This window comes from Sphaerodactylus townsendi, linkage group LG07 (assembly GCF_021028975.2).
Source record: "Sphaerodactylus townsendi isolate TG3544 linkage group LG07, MPM_Stown_v2.3, whole genome shotgun sequence".
Lineage (NCBI taxonomy): Eukaryota > Metazoa > Chordata > Lepidosauria > Squamata > Sphaerodactylidae > Sphaerodactylus > Sphaerodactylus townsendi.
The window spans coordinates 106,508,359-106,526,991 of NC_059431.1; the positions used below are offsets into that span (position 1 = coordinate 106,508,359).

The following is an 18,633-nucleotide window of genomic DNA, read 5'->3' on the forward strand; positions in this document are numbered from 1 at the left end:
TATCTTTTGATCCTGGTGTAGTGAAGAAATGCCCAGTCCTCTTTCCTGGGTCTGTACTATGTGAAGTATGGTACTGTTACAGAGAGCTGACTACATGGTATTTCTAGTGGTCCCCATGGACTTACCTTGCAAACCTCCTTCTCAGGAACGCCTCTTAACAATGCAAAGAATTCCAGGTGTTCTCTCCCTGTCAGCAGTTCAGTAATGGCATCAAACTGAGGGCAGTATCCCATATTCTGATGGACCTCTTGGATGTTTGACAAGATGCTACACAGAGAGAAAGAGAGAAGAGAAACATTTGCCCATGCCAAGTCAAGGTTCAGCTGTAGTTTCTGGAATACCCTCCTTTTCAAAATTATCTTGCGCTGACAGTTTTTATAAGCAACTGCAAATTATCACCTGGATTTTGAAAGGGTGTTTTATTAACCCTGGACTCACAATGACTGGGGTGGAAAGTACTATCAAGTCACAGTGACCCCAAAAGACAGTGACCCCAAAAGCAGAGGTGGTTTGCCATGACCTTCCTCTGTGTAGCAACCTCAGTTTTCCTCAGGTCTCCCATCCAAGTACTGAACATGAGTGATTCTACGAAGCCTCTGAGACTCGACAAGCTCAGTCTAGTCTGGACTTTGCAGGCTGCTAAACTTTCTATAGCCCTGATCATAAGATGGCTATTACCAAAGCAACAGGATCTATATTTAAACAGAGAGGGACAAAATTAGCTTTGCTCAGTATGTCACTGAAACTCTGTTTAGTTTATTAGTTTTGTATGCCACTCTTCCCCTCACGGGCTCAAGGCGGCATATATTACAGCACCGGTGTCCAACTGTGGTGCTTCAGATGTTCATGGACTACAATTCCCATCAGTCCCTGCTGATGCCATGCCAGCAGAGGCTGATGGAAATTGTAGTCCATGAACATCTGAAGTGCCACAGTTGGACACCCCTGTATCAGCATACAGAAAAACAAACACAAGAAACAAAACTTTGAAGGTAAAGCTGCCATGTCCCCTATTACCTGTTTCCCTTCAGAAAAGCATCCCCTCCTGTAACATCAGTATCTCCAGTCAACATCTTGAAAGTAGAGGATTTGCCAGCTCCATTCACGCCAAGGAGACCAAAGCACTAAAAACGCCAACAGACCACATTAGCACATGCAGTGTCCTGGGATACAGACTCGGCATTTTTCTCTCTCACGCTTTCCTTGCAATGATGCATAACATTAGTAGAAGCCTGTTATAATGTTATTTCAAGGCCAAGATAAGTACATGGGTTGACTGGTACATATACTACTTTGCATACATAAATGTAATGATGTCATGGTAGGGCCTCAGCACAGAGAGATGTGCGCCCACATCTAGCTGGGGGCCAGAGGCAGAGATACAAGGGGGCGGGGTGTGTGCCGTGCACCAGGCGCATGCCTGGGGTGTGTGGAAAATCGCCCCGAAGCCCCTTCCCCCCACCCCCCTTCCCACACTTACCTTAGTTCCTTTCCTTTTCCTAGAACTTTTTCAGGTGGAAAAAAAGGCCTGTTCACAGTACAGGCTAAAAATGGCCTGAAGAACTAAAGTTCCCAGGAGACCTTGGGGCTCACCAGGTCTCCTGGGAAGTATAGTTCCATTTTTAAGCCTGAACTGCGGGGCATGAGCAGCACTTTCACCCTGAAAAAGTTATAGAAAAAAGGAAAATTTTAAAGTAAAGCTATCAGAAGAAGAGGAACTTCTGAGGGGAGTGGCACCGTGCAAGAGGAAAGCCAATAGAGGCGGCGCAGGGGCCATGGGAGGCGTAAAATATAGACTGCGCACCGGGCGCAGTTTGGCCCAGCTACACCTCTGCTGGGGGCCACATTAAACAATGCAGAAAACAGAATTATAGAAGCAGAATACAATGTATTAAGAGTAGGACATGACAAGCAATGAACAGTTAATATGTAGAGGCTCAAACTCACCTCCCCAGGTGGAATCCCAACACAGATCCTGTCCACAGCTGCTTTCTGTTTCCTTCTGTATGTCTGAAAGGTGAAAAGAAATTTGCCCTTTAGATGGCCCACAACTGGAGCTTATGGATTCCACACAGCCACTTCTCTTCCTAGGCAAAAATATTTCACAGCAACGCCTTTGCCTACAGTTCAGTTCTCAGAAGACCACCATGGTGTATTTTATTGACTGTCAATTCAGTGACTATCTACACGAAAACACCATTTGCGAAAAAGTTACACCAAGTTTTGAAAAGGCAAGCAGTTATCAACAGTTGCAACCCTTTATGCCTATGACAAATGCCTGAAAATAAAAGAGTTAGACAGGTGAACTTGGATAGTTACTTAATGGTCATTGTCAACATTAACTAACTTCATAGTTGAGAACCAGTTGGAGGTTAGACAGTCGTAGCTTTGAGTGGAATTTCTCCCATGGGAAAAATCTAACTTTCAACATGCATCTTTCTACTGCAACAGGGATATTCTTTGTTTAACAATATCGTCGTGAGCAGAAGGTGAAGGAGGTTAAGAGCAGGTGCATTCTGATCAGGAGGAACCGGGTTTGATTCCCTGCTCTGCCTCTGAGCTGTGGAGGCTTATCTGGAGAATTCAGATTAGCCTGTGAACTCCCACACACCTTGGGCTAGTCACAGCTTCTCGGAGCTCTCTCAGCCCCACCCACCTCACAGGATGTTTGTTGTGAGGGGGGGAAGGGAAAGGAGATTGTAAGCCCCTTTGAGTCTCCTACAGGAGAGAAAGGGGGATATAAATCCAAACTCTTCTTCTTCTTAACAGTACATCAGCGGCACTGGTATCCCAGTCCCTGGGACTGAAAAATTCAGCATAACATGAATCACAAACATGCAGCTTCTCTCACCTTCGTCAGCTCCTTGATTTCCAAGATGTCACTCTGTCCACCACCGCTAATGATCCTCTGCCTCTCTCTGTTCACATCCTCATCTTCATCATGCACAGGTGGAAGCTTGGCAGAGACAGACCTTCAGAAGACAAGAGTATTCAATAGGTCACATGGAAGACAACTGAGATGGTAACCGATTTCAGATGCACGGAGTAACTAACAGACAAGCCCCACACTAGAGTCCACCCACATTTCCCAGGTGGAACACCCAGTCTCCATTTGTAACTGAGATAGGGGGCAATGATGGCCAAGGGCCAACTCAACACACACTCTTGAACAAGGTTCCCAACCCAGTAGTAGAAGAAGAAGAGTTGGAATGTAGAAGTGCATAAACACATCTGGTTCACCAGATAAGCCTGTGCCACTCCGGTGGAGGAGTGGGGAATCAAACCCAATTCTCCAGATTAGAATCTACCTGCTCTTAACCACCACGTTGGCACATGCTAAAAGAAAAAGGTACTGTTAAGCCCCTGTTTGTTAGATAAATAGCAAAAGAAAGGCAAGAGAGCAAAAATGATGTAAAGGAAGTCCACTTCTGCCCAGAAATGACTGGGAATTTGGGTGAAAGCAGTCAAGTTTTGGGAAATGTTCAATAGCTATTGGGATGACAATGAAAAAGGAAGGAGTGGCTTTAAATCCTGTTAAGCTGTTCCCAACATCACTTTTTCTGGAAAATAAGTACTGGTCTTGATTCTCCCAGCCCTCAAAGGATTTAAATTCTTGTGCCATATAGCACTCCACGAATGTCCTTCTCAGGTAGGGGGTACACGGTCAGAGAGGCCAGCTTACCTGGGTTTGATAAAGAACCTGTACTGAATGAGCACCGTGATGAGGAAGAAGACGACACCTTCCACAGCCATGGCAAAAAGGTTGCGTCCCACCAGGTCCCAGGAGAGGGGGGAAACAAAGCGGTTCTCACCTGACAGGGAACGGCAGAAAGACACTTTCAATCAACTACAATGGTGCACCCAGTAAGCTCTGAAGATTTCACAGACACTTATTCATTCCCCCGACTGTGTCCTTACGTACCTCCTGCTGTCAGACAACACACCTGAGCCAGATAAAACATCTACAGATGCCTCACAGCCTTTATCTGCACATTCCAAGTTCGTGCCACTTGAATCCCATGCAGTGTGAGTAACGTTTCACTTACCAAACCTTTCCAGAGCATCTGCCATGGCTTGGTTTTTCACCATGTCGATCAACCCACGGCCCAGACAGAAGTGGGGGAAGATGAGAAAGACCGACTTCAGGATGTCATTGATGTTGTTCAGCTTCTAAGGACACAAAAGCAGCAGCGGGTCAGCTGTTTGGAAAGTTCATCAAGATGCAGGAAACTAACAAGCTCAGCAAGCACAGTTCAATCTCCAAGGCACTCTCTGAATGCATCGAAAAGATGACTTTAAAATTAAAGAGTTGGTTGTCCAACTGCAAAGAGATGGCCTACAGGTACTGTCACACCTTTTCAGACCACGGCTGCTAATCTAGAAATGCCCTCCCTGTGCAGACCAGTTAAGAACTTACATTGTTGGTGAAAAGCTCAAGGACAAAAGTGGCCACGCTCCCGTTGATCCCAATGAAGAGGTTCACACTGGTCAGTACCACATATGCAGTGCTAGGAATCTTGAACACAAAGGATGCTGGGTACATGAGAGGAGTTATGGACCACCTGGCAAGTGGAAAGGGAGCAGCATGAAGGAGTCCATTTCAAGTCTTGAGTACGTTTTTTGCCACGCCCTTCCTCCAAATAGCCCAGGGGAACATAGGTGGTCCTTTCCCCTTCTCCATTTAATTCTCACAACAATACTGTGAGATAGGCTGGACAGAGAAACAGTCACTGGCCCAAGGTCAGTGGCTTGAGCCTTCCAGATTCTAGCCCAAATGGGTTCCCACTCCTCCTTAGCCCCTTCCCCGCCCCCTCCACCCCAAGGACACCTTTTCTTACCCATAGAGCAAGAGGAGAAGAGCAAGCACCGGCAGATTGGTTGAAGACACGTAGGCCTTCTGTTGGAAGCAGATGAAGATGATAATGACCAAAGTGGCAGGAACCACATAGTTGCACTACAGGTGAAAAACAGAGAGAGAGAGAGAGTGTGTGGAATACAACTCCAAGTTAAAGGGTGCAAATCACCAAAATATTTAAAAAATTAAATAGGGAAGGATTTCTCACTCCCTTTAGCAAGTGCCTTCTGCTTCATCATAACTACAGTGAAACAGAGAGGACCTATTTCCGTCGCTAGCTTGGGGTGGGTGGGTGGGTGGGTAGGGACTGATCAATGGGAAAGAGCCCGGTTTGTTTTATACCCCCTCCCTCAAAGTGCTGATGTTGTTGAAGCAGCTGTCATTTAGATTTTGCTCATCTAAACACATGTTCTGACAGTTGTACACTGGGGGTTGTCAAAGCTAGTAGTATCCAAAGCTAGCCCTCAAGAGCATGCTACTTTCAACGGCCATCTCTCCACCGATTGCCGACTTGCCTTTGGGTCCTATTCAAGATACTGGTGCTTACCCTTAAAATACTTAATAGCCTGGAAATTCAGCCGCCCAGCCCACTCACAATTGAGCCAGAAGGCTGAGTTTTTAAAAGGGTCAAAATGGAGGGAGACAGTGCTGAGAGTCTCCATTTTGAAGTGGCATGTGTGGCAGCTTGGGGGGGGGGGGGATCCCCATATGGAAGAGGCCAGTGTATTTTCTATACACAGTGTTCCAGTCTTCGTACATTCATTTCAGTAGGTTTAGGAGAAAGTAACTCTGTTCAGGACTGCACTGTAAGAGTTAAAGAGATGTTCTGTGAATGCAGTTGACCGCACGGGACTGTCTCTCCCTATATCGCCCTGCTAGGCCCCTCCACTCCTCGGAGGTGGACCTTCTGGTGATCCCTGGCCCCAAAGTGATCCAGCTGGCCTCCATAAGGGCCAAGGCTTTTACGGCCCTGGCCCCTACCTGGTGGAACAGGCTCCCTGCGAGATCAGGTTCCAAGTGGGACATACAGAGTTTCCAAGAGGCCTTGTAAAACGGACCTGTTCCGGCCAGTGGGCATTTGGCCAGCCGGGATAACATCTCACTTCTGTGGAAAAAAACTGGCCTCCTGTGGGGGGTAGGAATGGGGAAGGGGAAACAATTTTAATCGCCATCTCAACTTTGAATTTTATAATTTGTATATGGTTTTAACTGGGATTGGGGGTGAAATGGATTTTAATTGTTTATATGAATGATGGACACCGCCCTGAGCCCTTCGGGGAAGGGCGGTATAGAAATTTAATATAAATAAATAAATAAATAAATAAATAAATAAATAAATAAATAAATAAATAAATAAATATGTTTTCTGCTGGGAACAAACCATGCCTCGAAGGAGCAGGTTTCGAGAAATTTGTTACAAGATCACCTGTTTTAAGATAACACTGCCTGTTTTGACACTTCCAGTATTATCATAGGGCAGCCAATGATTTGTTGTTGTTGTTGGATGTAGGTGAAAGGAGAATGTGGGATTTCTCAGCTCCCAGTTCTAGACCACAGCCATAGCTCCATGAGCTCAGAGTTATGCTATGTGCAACCTATGGACTCAGGCACACCTAAGCCTAAAATAAATATACGCTGTATTACATCATCTGCATCATTTTGTCCTGATGGCATGATTTGGGTTTTCTTGGTTCCAAATAACCATGGGTTGTATATTCAGTTATTCAGACAGGACATTCATGCATCACCCTCAACCGAAACATGCCTGAGGCTCACAAGTAAAACCAAAACCATAGAAACAGCAACAAAAATCATCAATAAAAGGCACAAGATAAAAGACACATTCAGTTGCTCAGACGGCTAGCGTATGCTCTCCTTTGGGTCTCCAGGGGGGAAACCCCTCAAAAGAGATGCAAACTTACCATATCCCAGACAAAGTTGGCCAGCCAGTAGATAAATGGCTTCACCCCACTGATGAACTGCAAGTGCTTGGCCTTGCTGACTCGCTCCTGGATCAAGAAAACCACAAAGCTGGCCGGGACAAAGGACATGGCAAAGATGACGCAGATGGAGACCAAAACGTCCACTGAGGTGGTCATCCTGGGATCAAAAGGAAATGTGCAAAGGGTGAGAAATACTGGCTCACCTGATGCAGAGCAATGCAAAACACAACTGGAACCACCCAGAGAGAGAGAGACAGAGGGGTGGGGGGTGAGTTTTAGTACAGCCTTGGCTTGCGTCACTGGAGCCACAAGGATGGGAAATGATGAGTAGATTCTCCTCTGCTTTCAAAAAGGATGTTCTCTGCACCCCTCTCCTGTCCCTTTTTTAAAGTTTCGATCTATACCCTGCTTTTCTCTGCCGTAAGGAGTTTCCAAGCGTCTTACAATCTCCTTCCTTCCTCTCCTCACAGCAGATGCCTTGTGAGGTAAGTGGGGGCTGAGAGAGTTCTGAAGAACTGTGACTAGCCCAAGGTCACTCAGCAGGCTTCATGCAGAAGAGCAGGGAAACAAACCCACTACGAAATGCTTCTCTTCACTACTCTTAACCGCTACACCACACTTCTCTTCGCCGCTATACCACGCTTCTCTGTACCACTCTTAACCGCTACACCACACTTCTCGTCATAGCTCTTAACCACTACACCACACTTCTCTTCGCCGCTATACCACGCTTCTCTGTACCACTCTTAACCGCTACACCACACTTCTCGTCATAGCTCTTAACCACTACACCACACTTCTCTTCGCCGCTATACCACGCTTCTCTGTACCACTCTTAACCGCTACACCACACTTCTCGTCATAGCTCTTAACCACTACACCACACTTCTCTTCGCCGCCATACTTTCACGCTTCTCTGTACCCACTCTTAATCATACACCACACTTCTCGTCATATAGCTCTTAACCACTACACCACATCTCTCTTCGCCGCTATACCACGCTTCTCTCTACCACTCTTAACCGCTACACCACACTTCTCGTCATAGCTCTTAACCACTGCACCACACTTCGCTTCGCCGCTATACCACGCTTCTCAGGCTCAATTTTAACCGCTACACCACACTTCTCGTCATAGCTCTTAACCGCTACACCACACTTCTCTTCGCCGCTATACCACGCTTCTCTGTACCACTCTTAACCGCTACACCACACTTCTCGTCATAGCTCTTAACCACTACATCACACTTCTCTTCAGTCCACCCCAGCCAGATAATTCCAGTACGTACAAGGCAACTTCAGACAGCTGCTGCTTGGTGAGGTTCAGCGGGTGGTTGTAAGCTGTGATGCCATAGGTACTGGGGTCCTCTCCCTCCTTCAGGTTAGCCCGGAGAATTGCGTTGTTGACCACATTGAGAAAGGAGCCAATTGCATGCCAGCCCTTGTTATTGAACCACACCTGAAGAAATAGAGGGGGCAGACATTCGTGTGATTAAATTTGATCACCTCCAGCCACCCACCAGCCCTGTTCTCTGTGCCCCTGCCTTCAGAGATGAGGTAGATGGCAACCAGAAACAAGCCGTTTTTTTTGCGGTGGCCTCTTGCCTTTATAATGTTTTCCCCCTTAGAAATGGTTTTGGCACCTACTTTACTGCTTTTAGGCACCAGACCTAAACCCATCTTTTGACTCTGGGATTTAATCAAGGGATTATCTTATCAGCTTTTTAATGGTCTGCTTCTATTTTCCAGGTAGCTTTTATGCTCCTTATACCTAAGGGCTGGTGTTTTTTTTAAAAAAAATCAGTTTTGTTTTTATACTGTGGCTTTGAGTTATAAGTCACCTCAAGCAGGGCTTTGAACAAGTGGCATAGAAATATTCTAAATAAATATATGAATATTTCTCCATTCACAGGAACTGTCAAATCTTGGAGGCCGGGGGGGCAAGGCAGGTGTTCTCACTGGTTTCATGTTCCTTTGGCCAGCGTATTCTTTTATTAAGCCAACTGCGAACATAAATATGTAAGGGGTGAGCCGGGAAAGTGAGAGCTAGTAAATGTAAGGGGTGAGCCGGGAAAGTGAGAGCTAGTAAAATGCTAGCATTTTGCAGCATTTAGCAATCTGCTCTGTTTATCTCTCCATTACAATCCATCAGGCTGCTTGCTTAGGAGATAGTGGGACCAGTATTGCAGTGCAAGAAATGCATGTATTAAATAGTTAAAGGAACCTATGGTCTCAAACAGTCCATTCACAGCAAGAGCTACCTTCAGCAACCGATCTGGTTTTGCCTCCTTCCCACTGGCTCTGCAAAGAACAGTTACTTCTACTATGAGTTTGCATCAGATGTGATTGGACCATCCATCCACTGAAGGGGTTTCCCATCACACCTCTGCATGGATTACTGCTCAGGCTTTGTATTCTTCCAACCAGGAAGCATATCCAGACTCATGCAGAAATGAAGGTGGCTTGCTCCCCTGAGGCACCTTCCGTACATGCCCAATAATGCACTTTCAATCCACTTTCATGAATTGTTTGAAAGTGGATTTTGCTATTCCGCACAGTAAAATCCAGCTGCAAAGTGGATTGAAAGTGCATTATTCTGCATGTGCGGAAGGGGCCTGAGGCTAGAAATGTCTGGCTCTCACACAATAAAAGCAAACCTTTGCAATTTTAAGAGTAAAATGTGCTGCAGGATTTAATTAGGAAAAAAAAAAGCTGTGCTTCAGCTATCAAAAGTTTGGGAAACATTGACGTAGATTCCCAAGGTCTCTGTCAATGTTGGATCAGGTAGAACAGTTACCTTGACGTTATTGTTTGTGTCCAGTCCCTTCATGAAGCTCCCCAGATTATTAAGGAAACGTTCTCCAGAACTGCCCTAAAAAAGAAAATCAGAAATCGGTAAAGACTTGGTTTAAGTTGTTTGTTTTATTGGTGTCTTGTAGCACCTTAAACATGATCAAAACTTTATTCCTTCTGCAGATTAGAGCTCACTTCTTGAAATGCACTTCAGTGGGTCCTGGTAGTCATTTTATGTATGGGTGTGACAACCAATGAACCAGCAAGAGAGGCGAGAGGCCAAAAAAGCAGGCAGTACAGGGTGAAATGCCATCCACTTCACTCACTGCAGCTAAAGAAAAGGGCTCCAGTCCATGAAAGCTTGGGAAAAAATTGTGCTAGTCTTTGAGGTGCCACAAGACTCCGGTTTATTTCTGCTGTAACTAACTCACAATTCCCTCTGGAATTATTTCCTTGGCAGTTAAATCATTCCAGCCCTGTCCCAAGAGGTTTGCCACACACTGGTTGCCTGCAGGCCCAACATGGCAGCAATGCCTGGCCAGCAAGTATTCCATAAGATAGGGCTGCCAGCGCTAGGTTGGAAAATACCTGGAGATTCAAGGGGTGGAGCTAATGGAGGGCGGGGTTTGGGGAGGGGAGGCACTTCAGTAGGGTCTGATGCCATGAAGTTTGCTGTCCAAAGCAGCTATTTTCTCCAGATGAACTGATCTCTGTCCCCTGGAGACAGAGTTGTAACAGTGGAGACTTGCAGCTGCCGCCTGCAGGGCCGCAACCATGCCAGAGGTCCATAACCATTCAAGGGATTCTGGGGCTGATGTCTTCGTCTATTTACCTTGGCCAGTTCCAAAATCTTCTTCACTTGTCGGATGGCGTCATTCACTTCTTGCTTTGGAGGAAGCACCAGAGAACTACTAGCTCCCAGTGAAAATCCTCCATACCTGTAAAGCGCATGAAAATTATGGTTAACCTACCAGGTTTTATAAAAGTCGTGTTCCCTGAGAAGAACTCCTTGCACCTGGAGAATCACTAGTGCTGGGTACAACTCAGTATCTAATGAAAGCGTTGGGAGATTCTGACTAGGGAAAAGTCGCCCAAGAAAGGCTTAATACTCTAGTATTAAGTATCCCCCCAAACAGTTGCCCTGATCCAAATCCCTCTCACCACTATAGCTGTTTAATGTTAAAAACTGTATCATGTTAAAATCCAGTCATGGATCTCCGGAGTAACATGTAACTTGGCCTGAGTATTGTGGATTTGGAACAAGAGGTCTAGGAGAAAAGAAGAAAGGCTTCATTTACCTGAATTCATTCACCCAGTGCTTACTCTTCAAACTGTGGAGGCAAAGAAAAGGGTGTTAGCCATCTGACGGGAGACACCAACCTCTGTATTCAGAATATACTCCTGCGACAAATCCTTTTCGGAATGGGAAAAAGGACTTGCTCGGCTATTGTGAAGTGCTGTTGTGTTGTCATTTATAATTCTTTTAAAATGCTATATTTAACAGCCATTATGTCTTCCCCAGAACTTTGGAAATGAACAGATCCACAGGTGAGTAGGCTAGGGGTCTCAAGTGGGGAATTTTCCGTACCTTCCCTTCATACAAGATTCTTTTTTGGGAGGGGCCATAAGCGTTAAACATGGTATAATTATAATGAGTAGCAGTCAAGTAGATCAGGATGGTGATGACAGGGCTGTTTGTTAAATCGGAGAACTATAGAAAATGATAACTGTTTGCTTCCTGTGTAACTACAGTGATAGGTTTTTTTGGGGGGGGTGTTTTGAGCCCCATTGCAGTCTACAGCATATGAAAAAATATATCAAGAAGGTGTTTCTGTGGTTAGAAAAACAGGCCAAGGAACCATACTAGTCTGGAAAGAGTGACACTGAAGACCAGACATCCATGGCCAAGGGAGGAGCCATACTGAAGCATTTCTTCTGTCAGAATTATTATCGCTATTACTATAACATATAGTATTCAATGCTGTAAAACTTAATGCTGTTCCTGTGCAGAATTCCCCAATAAACGCATACCTGACTTAAGTTCACACCCCTGGTTTCCAAAGAATGGGATGATTTGATACATTGAAAATGCTGGGGGGAAGAATTAGAATTAATAAAAGGAAACACTTCTTCACGCAACATGTGATTGGTGTTTGGAATATGCTGCCACAGGAGGTGGTGATGGCCACTAACCTGGATAGCTTTAAAAGGGGCTTGGACAGATTTATGGAGGAGAAGTCGATTTATGGCTACCAATCTTGATCCTCCTTGATCTGAGATTGCAAATGCCTTAACAGTCCAGGTGCCTCAGAAGGCTATTTCTTTCACATCCTACATGTGAGCTCCCAAAGGCACCTGGTGGGCCACTGCGAGTAGCAGAGAGCTGGACTAGATGGACTTTGGTCTGATCCAGCTGGCTTGTTCTTATGTTCTTATGTTCTTATGTTGATTCCATGGAAGATTTCCACCAATGGAGGGGAAGGATCGCCACCAATTTTCCCCTCTGATGACAGGCCTCCAATTCCCCTTTCAAGCTATTTCTACGTGTCCCCTGTTCCTCAGAAGCAGAATTTTGGGGAACCATTTGTGGTTGCCACAGGAGTGGGAAGTTGAGAAAGTTGTGTTCCATTAACAGACGGCTTTCCCTTGGTGGATATTTTCATCAGGACTCAAGCAAACAAACCTAGTGTATGAGCAATAAATACAGTACAGTATAGAGCAGGTACCTTTTCCCAATGATCTGCGTGTAAGTCTTCACCAGGTAATCAGAGATGTTGCGTCCTGTTAAGTTCTGGAGGATGTCCATCGTATTCTGTATTCTCTGTTGACCACAGAGGTGGGGGGAGGGAAGCATCCGCAAAATAAACCAAGGATATCATTAGTGGTGAAATACATTCCATACTTCTGTGGGCTGTGTTGTAACAAAGCAATTTTCATCAGCAATTTGCTGACAGCTGCTAGAATATTATCAGCCACATTTTGGAAATAGCACATAACTAACCATAATGGAGAACTGGAGAACAGAACTATGGCTTGTTAGGCTGGTGAATAAATTAAATGTACCAGAGCACGGCCACACAGCCCAGAAAACCCACACCAACCAGTTGAATCCCGCCGTGAAAGCCTTCGACAATAAATTAAATATATTTTAGGTGTTCAGTAAATGCACTCATCTGGAGATTAACTTCTGAAACAAAAGTAGTTCTTTATTCTGCAATAAACTGGCATAAGGCCAGATGAGACTGCATGAAAAGAAAAACTGTGTGTAGTTTAAAGTGTCTTTGTTTTCTTTTGCATGCCCAGCGAATGGATTTGGGTTAAAATAGTATTGCATTTTAAATTTCAGCAAAATGCAGACATCCTTATCTATATAAAACAGGCAAAGATGACTCGGAGCTGCCTGGCATTGTTCCTCAGCCCCAAGAGGAAGTCAGCCCCAAGAGATAGTCAGTTTCTCCTGCTCATCATAACTCTCACGGGCCAGAATGGAAAAACGTCCAGGTGATCAAGTACCTGGGGAGGCGGCAGCCCACCGGCCCCTGGGGGACACGTGGGAAGCATCTTTTTGCTCTTGTCATTGCTACACATGCAGGATGGGGAAGGATTCTCCATCGTCCAGTTGCCATTCTGGAAGATCTCCATGACCGACTCGGGCACGGGGCTAATGGTCCAGTCTGGTTCTCCCTCAGAGCAAGGAGTATCTCTGCACAAAAGGGAAACAAAAGCCAAACAGAATGAAATCAAGTTATATCGTCTGGCACATCAGTGGGGTGAAGGGCTCCATCCTCGGTTATCTCCCACAAATGAATGAGCGATGTGGACAGAACCACATCCGGGCATTCTAGTTTCCTGCCTTCAACTGATCAATTGAACAGTTGTTCAAGATAGCATTTATTGTGTGGAGCCAAAGGCCACTACAATTAGGATGCACAAAACCGAACACAAACTACAGCAAAAACAGTAACATTATAAAATTAAAAGCATCCCAGTTTTCAGAGTTTTGTGAACAACCCACTTACGGGATGGAGTATCCTTTCATACAGCGAGTCCCAAAACCAGGTTCACCCAGGAGAGTGTTCAAAAGTTCCTGAGTCCCAGCGTCTTCTGGAGCATCATTGCTGTGGATTCAACAGAGACACTGGCTTGTATCCATATTGCAAAAAACTTAGGTTGAAAGAGGGATGCCTCTTGTACTGATTTTAACCAACCATACTGTTTTTATACATTTTGAATTTTAAATATTTTATTGCTTTGTTACTGGAGCGAGAATAAAACTGTAGTCATCTTATAGGCTTGTCTAGACAGTAAGGTTGTTCTGATTCATACAGTCAATGTGTTTGCTGCGTGGTGAGGGTGAATGTCTGTTGCAGCAAGATTTCTTGTATGGACGTATTTCTTCAAACCTTGCTTTCACTTTTCACTCTCTCCACGGCAAGTGATGACCGCTCCTAGCATAATTTTAATTTTGCTTCACCACCAAAGTGGGAAGATTTGCCAGTGAGCACAGCTTTATCCTGGACATATTTTCTCAGCCCACAGCCAGCCTTTCCATTCCCTCCCACAGCCCTTCAAAGTTTCCCTCTCACATCCTTTCCTCGTTGCTGGCTCCTTCAAGTGAAAGAAAAGAAGCTCACTCACATGGGCTTAGTCAAAACACACTGACTCTGCATTCTAATTGATATATTGAGATATTGACAGAGAGTGCTTGGAAATAACAAGCCTCTGTGATCCCACAGCAGCAGAAGCAGCAGGGAGAGAGAATATAGCACAATGTCCTCTATAGCACAATGTCCTCTTCCTTAGCAGCGTGTGCTCTAGGGAACTGCTTTGTTCTTTCATTGGTGGGCAGGGGGAATTATTATTTTTGGAAAGCAACATCAATAAAAATGCAGTTTAAAGATGAAGACAACAATCTTGACCACTGAGTATAATGAGACCTGTGCCTTCAAGAATAAGTTGATGGGTGGAGTTAAGAGAACTAGATCAGGAGAATTCTCTGCAGAACAACTGCGCACCCAGGAGGGAGTGCCTCCTCGCATGTAAACAGAGAAATGCAAGCAAAGACCACAGCTCAGAGAAGAGTCCTGAGGTAAGTGTTCCATGCATAATGGGCCGCAGAGTAGTTATGCTGTTGTATCAGTATTTCATACATATTCTAACACTGTAGTAACTGCAGGAAGAAGTTTATTTGTTAGCCCAAGTGATGCATTTGCAATTTCTTTAGCTTGATATACTTGGATAGCTCAGGCTACCCAAGCTTGTCAGATCTCAGAAGCTAAACAGGGTTGGTCCTGGTTAGTATTTGGATGGGAGACCACCAAGGAATACTTGGGTCACTAAGCAGAGGCAGGCAATGGCAAACCACCTTAAAACGTTACAAAGCTGCCATAAGTCAACTGCAACTTGATGTCACTTTATACCATTACTAGCTTGACAATCAATTATGATCCTAAGATGATCTAGTGCAAACAGTAGTACAGCTTCTTCCTCTTATGCAATTTGGTGGTAATGACCAAAATGGGGCACCGTTTCTATGTCATATGAAACCTTTTGTTGTTGTAAACAGGTTGATAATGAGTAAATGCGTTAGTTGGAAATCCCACTCGGTCACAGAGTTCCATACCTGATAAATGTGTACTGCTCATCATACATCCACGGTTGCAGTTCCAAGCTGGGATATTTACCAAAGGGTGGCACAATCAGACTGAACATGAGAGCGATGCAAACAAAGACAGCGGGGAGAACAATCTGAAAACACACAGGGAAGAAATGGCTTTAAAACGTTCTACACAACAGGGTGTGCCAATCAAACCACTATGAAAACAGAAATTCAGTTCACTGTGAGAAGAAGCACACTCATCAAAATTCTCTTAACTGCACTGCCCTCTGCTGGTAACAAGGCAGCCTCACATCGATGCCACAAACATGGGGAGACAGGTTTGTTTCATTTAAAATATTTACACCCTTGTCTTTCTCCTGACCTGCAGGGACCCGTTGCGGTGCATTCGCGATAACTGGAGCTTCGAACAAATGACTCAACCAAAGCACAATGCTGCCGTTTCAAAATCCACCAGTTTTTAAAATTCTGAAACCTACGTTCGATCCCAAAGACTGCTTTCCGGATTCAGCGGCTGAATCAAAACCTGACATCGAATTTTAAAGTTTGCCTCTTCTGACTGGCCAAATGAATGAAGCTAAATGAGATCTTATATTGTATTTGTTTTATGTCTCATTGTACACCGCCCAGAGCCCTTCGGGGGTCGGGCAGTCTATCAACCCTAATTAATAATAATAATAACAATAACAATAACAATAATAACAATAACAATAATAACAATAACAATAACAATAATAATAAATTGAATCTTAATCTATAGCATGTCAGCAGTCAGAACTTGTAGAGTGTTTGTTGTCACATGACAAATATTATTCAATTAAAACTGATTAAATATCAGTTGCCAGGTATTGTCAAGTATGGTGGCTACTGCAAAAATGTTTGGCTACCAAACACTGATGCCGAACTGCAAGCAATCCCCCAAAACTGGGCAAAGATCTGAGCATTCAGAAAGTATTAAGTGCCAAACTCCTCAGGATTTTGAGGATAATGGGGAGGACTCCTAAATGGAAGAGTTCTCTCAGGACACTGGAACTGTGAACGTCCCCCATTTGGGTAGCTGCATATATAACCTTGCCCATATAAGGAACATTTTGTGCTACAGCAACAATCTGCAAACATTCTGCCTTTGGGACATTTAATGCTTCCAACGTTCAGCACGTCTCACCTGGGCAAAGAACCCCTTCCTGCTGCGCCTGGCGATCAGGAGCCTCTTCCAGAGCAGAGCGACAAACTGCTGTTGAGTCAGCTTCCAGCCCTTCATCTGGTAGGATCCTTTGCCATCCATCCCACTCAGCAGGTCTGTCTCTCGGGATTCTGCAGGCAAACAGGGCAGTTCATGAGACCGCACCTCTCGCGTCAATCAAGCAAGTTACCCATAGAGGTCAGACATGTTGGCAAACTTCAGCCAATGCGAGAGGGGGAAACTATAAACACCCTGGCTAGAAAAAATCACGTCTGAGGCCATGCCAACGCCTTGCAAGTTTCAGTATATGTCTCTTTTTCTTGGTTTTGGTGTAAATTGAGGGGAGGCGGTAGGCAACAACACACACTCCAATTTCCCAAGCATTGCAGACTTCAACAGGACTCCAAAAAGTTTGCAGGGCCTTAGTAGCCTGACATTTTTTGCAACCACTCCCTTCATGGAACCCTTCGGAACACAAAGGTAGTTGAAGGAAGAAGGAAGGTCTTCTACTTCCCACCTGGGATTCTTGCCACTTCCAAGTGCCCTTAAAATCCTCCACAAAGTGAAAACCTGATTCTTCCACCCAATTTATTGTTCCTGCCAAAGGACTTGGGATGTGGGAGGGGATGAGGAGGAGTCTGTCTGTATCTCCTGCCTGGTATGAAGTCAAAGACACCAATGTTTTGGTGGTGTGTACAAAAAAGCATTGCAAGTCTTGCCAGAGTTACTAGAAAGAGAGAAGAAGCATTCCCACTTGCAAAAGAAGGGAAATTAAAACCCAGCCTACATAATAAGCTAGGAATCAAAAAGGTTGAGAAAATAGAAGGAATAATTACAATTAATAATATATATAATGTATTTTACATTGCTTAAAGAAATGTTAAAAACAATGTTGAAATGCTTAAAATTACAATAATTCAATAGAAATATGTATCCAAAGATTGTATCTCCAGCAACGCCAAAGCATCAAATTGATTGCATATAACTTGTTATATAGATTGACCTGACAGATTCCAACCTGATAGGTCTTCTTCAAAGTACAAAGACACACAAACACAAACAGTACATATCACACAGTTCAAAGTAATATGCAAGTCCCAAAGAATCTGGTACAAAGGTTGATTATGAATTCTGGAAAATATTTTTTAAAAATGATCAAATATTTGGATTCAAGTTTCTATTTTATTCCTTCTGCTTTTCTCAACTTTTTTTTCATTCCTTGCTTCATTGCCAGAGATTCATGGTTACCACTGAATGTACCACTGAAACCCGGTAATTTGATTTGAGAATCACCAACCTTGAAGTTATAAAAACTTTCATGGGTAAGGCTTTTCAGCTGCTCCTTATCATCCATTACGTGCTTATTAACAGTTTGCTCGATTTAACTGCTCTGCAGCTCTGGTTCGCACATGCACTACTTGACCACTTGAGTGCTCAACACTGCATTGCTGTGGGCTACATGATTCAGAGCTGAATGAGTGGAATTCATCAGGAAGTGTTGCAATTGAGAAGACAGACAGATCTGTGCTATCGCGTTCATGCACGCAAGTCTTCATTGCGAAAGCAGACATCAAATAATCAAGGTACCTGGCACGAACCACTCGATAGACACTGAGCAAGATTACTTAGCCCTGATAACTTGTTGCTAACAGAAGGAGACAAATCAGCAAACAGTCCTTTTGTTCATCACCTGGATCTATGTCAGAATCGTTGGAGTCCAAAGCATCATCTTCTGTGAATGGGCGGAGGCAGCTCTGCCGGTCTCCAAAGGGACGTCGATTTCTTCTAGCAGGTAAAGTGCCATCTGAAAAAAGAAGCTTAAGTTAGCCTGCTCAGCTCCATCAAAATCAGTCCACTTCCTTTTATACTACCTGGGGAAGTGCCACTAACATTGTGTTGGGCCATCTCGTGTTAACCCAAGGGCTTGTGCAGTTTCTCAAGCAGTTCTACCAGGTCCCTTAGATGGATCAAGCATCGCATGAAACCATCAAACAACGCTTCCACGGGGAAGCTGTTTTATCAAACAGACGTTTCCTGCACAAATTGGCCCAACGGCAGAGAAAAGAATCCACACTATCCCCGGAGGCTGCAGTTCCTAATGCAGATTTCCTTTGACTTTGAGCTGATCCCCATGGTCAAATGCTTTCAAACATTCTGGTCACAATGTCTTGTCAAAGACTTTCATGGCTAGAACGAACTGGCTGTTGTGGGTTTCCCGGGCTGTGTGGTCACAGCAACAACAG

General features: G+C 44.5%; 1 protein-coding gene across 1 annotated transcript in view; it reads right to left on the reverse strand.

Moving 5' to 3' along the window:
- The window catches only part of ABCA1 (ATP binding cassette subfamily A member 1), a 102,813-nt gene that overhangs the window by 9,774 nt on the left and 74,406 nt on the right, over window positions 1-18,633 (reverse strand). The window contains 19 exon segments of the mRNA XM_048503179.1: window positions 126-267; window positions 1,018-1,124; window positions 1,948-2,010; window positions 2,852-2,972; window positions 3,683-3,812; window positions 4,047-4,170; window positions 4,418-4,562; window positions 4,839-4,954; window positions 6,778-6,955; window positions 8,087-8,256; window positions 9,595-9,669; window positions 10,423-10,528; window positions 10,889-10,921; window positions 12,317-12,411; window positions 13,104-13,293; window positions 13,610-13,708; window positions 15,214-15,338; window positions 16,373-16,521; window positions 18,081-18,194. Coding sequence (XP_048359136.1) covers window positions 126-267; window positions 1,018-1,124; window positions 1,948-2,010; window positions 2,852-2,972; window positions 3,683-3,812; window positions 4,047-4,170; window positions 4,418-4,562; window positions 4,839-4,954; window positions 6,778-6,955; window positions 8,087-8,256; window positions 9,595-9,669; window positions 10,423-10,528; window positions 10,889-10,921; window positions 12,317-12,411; window positions 13,104-13,293; window positions 13,610-13,708; window positions 15,214-15,338; window positions 16,373-16,521; window positions 18,081-18,194 — 2,282 coding nt within the window.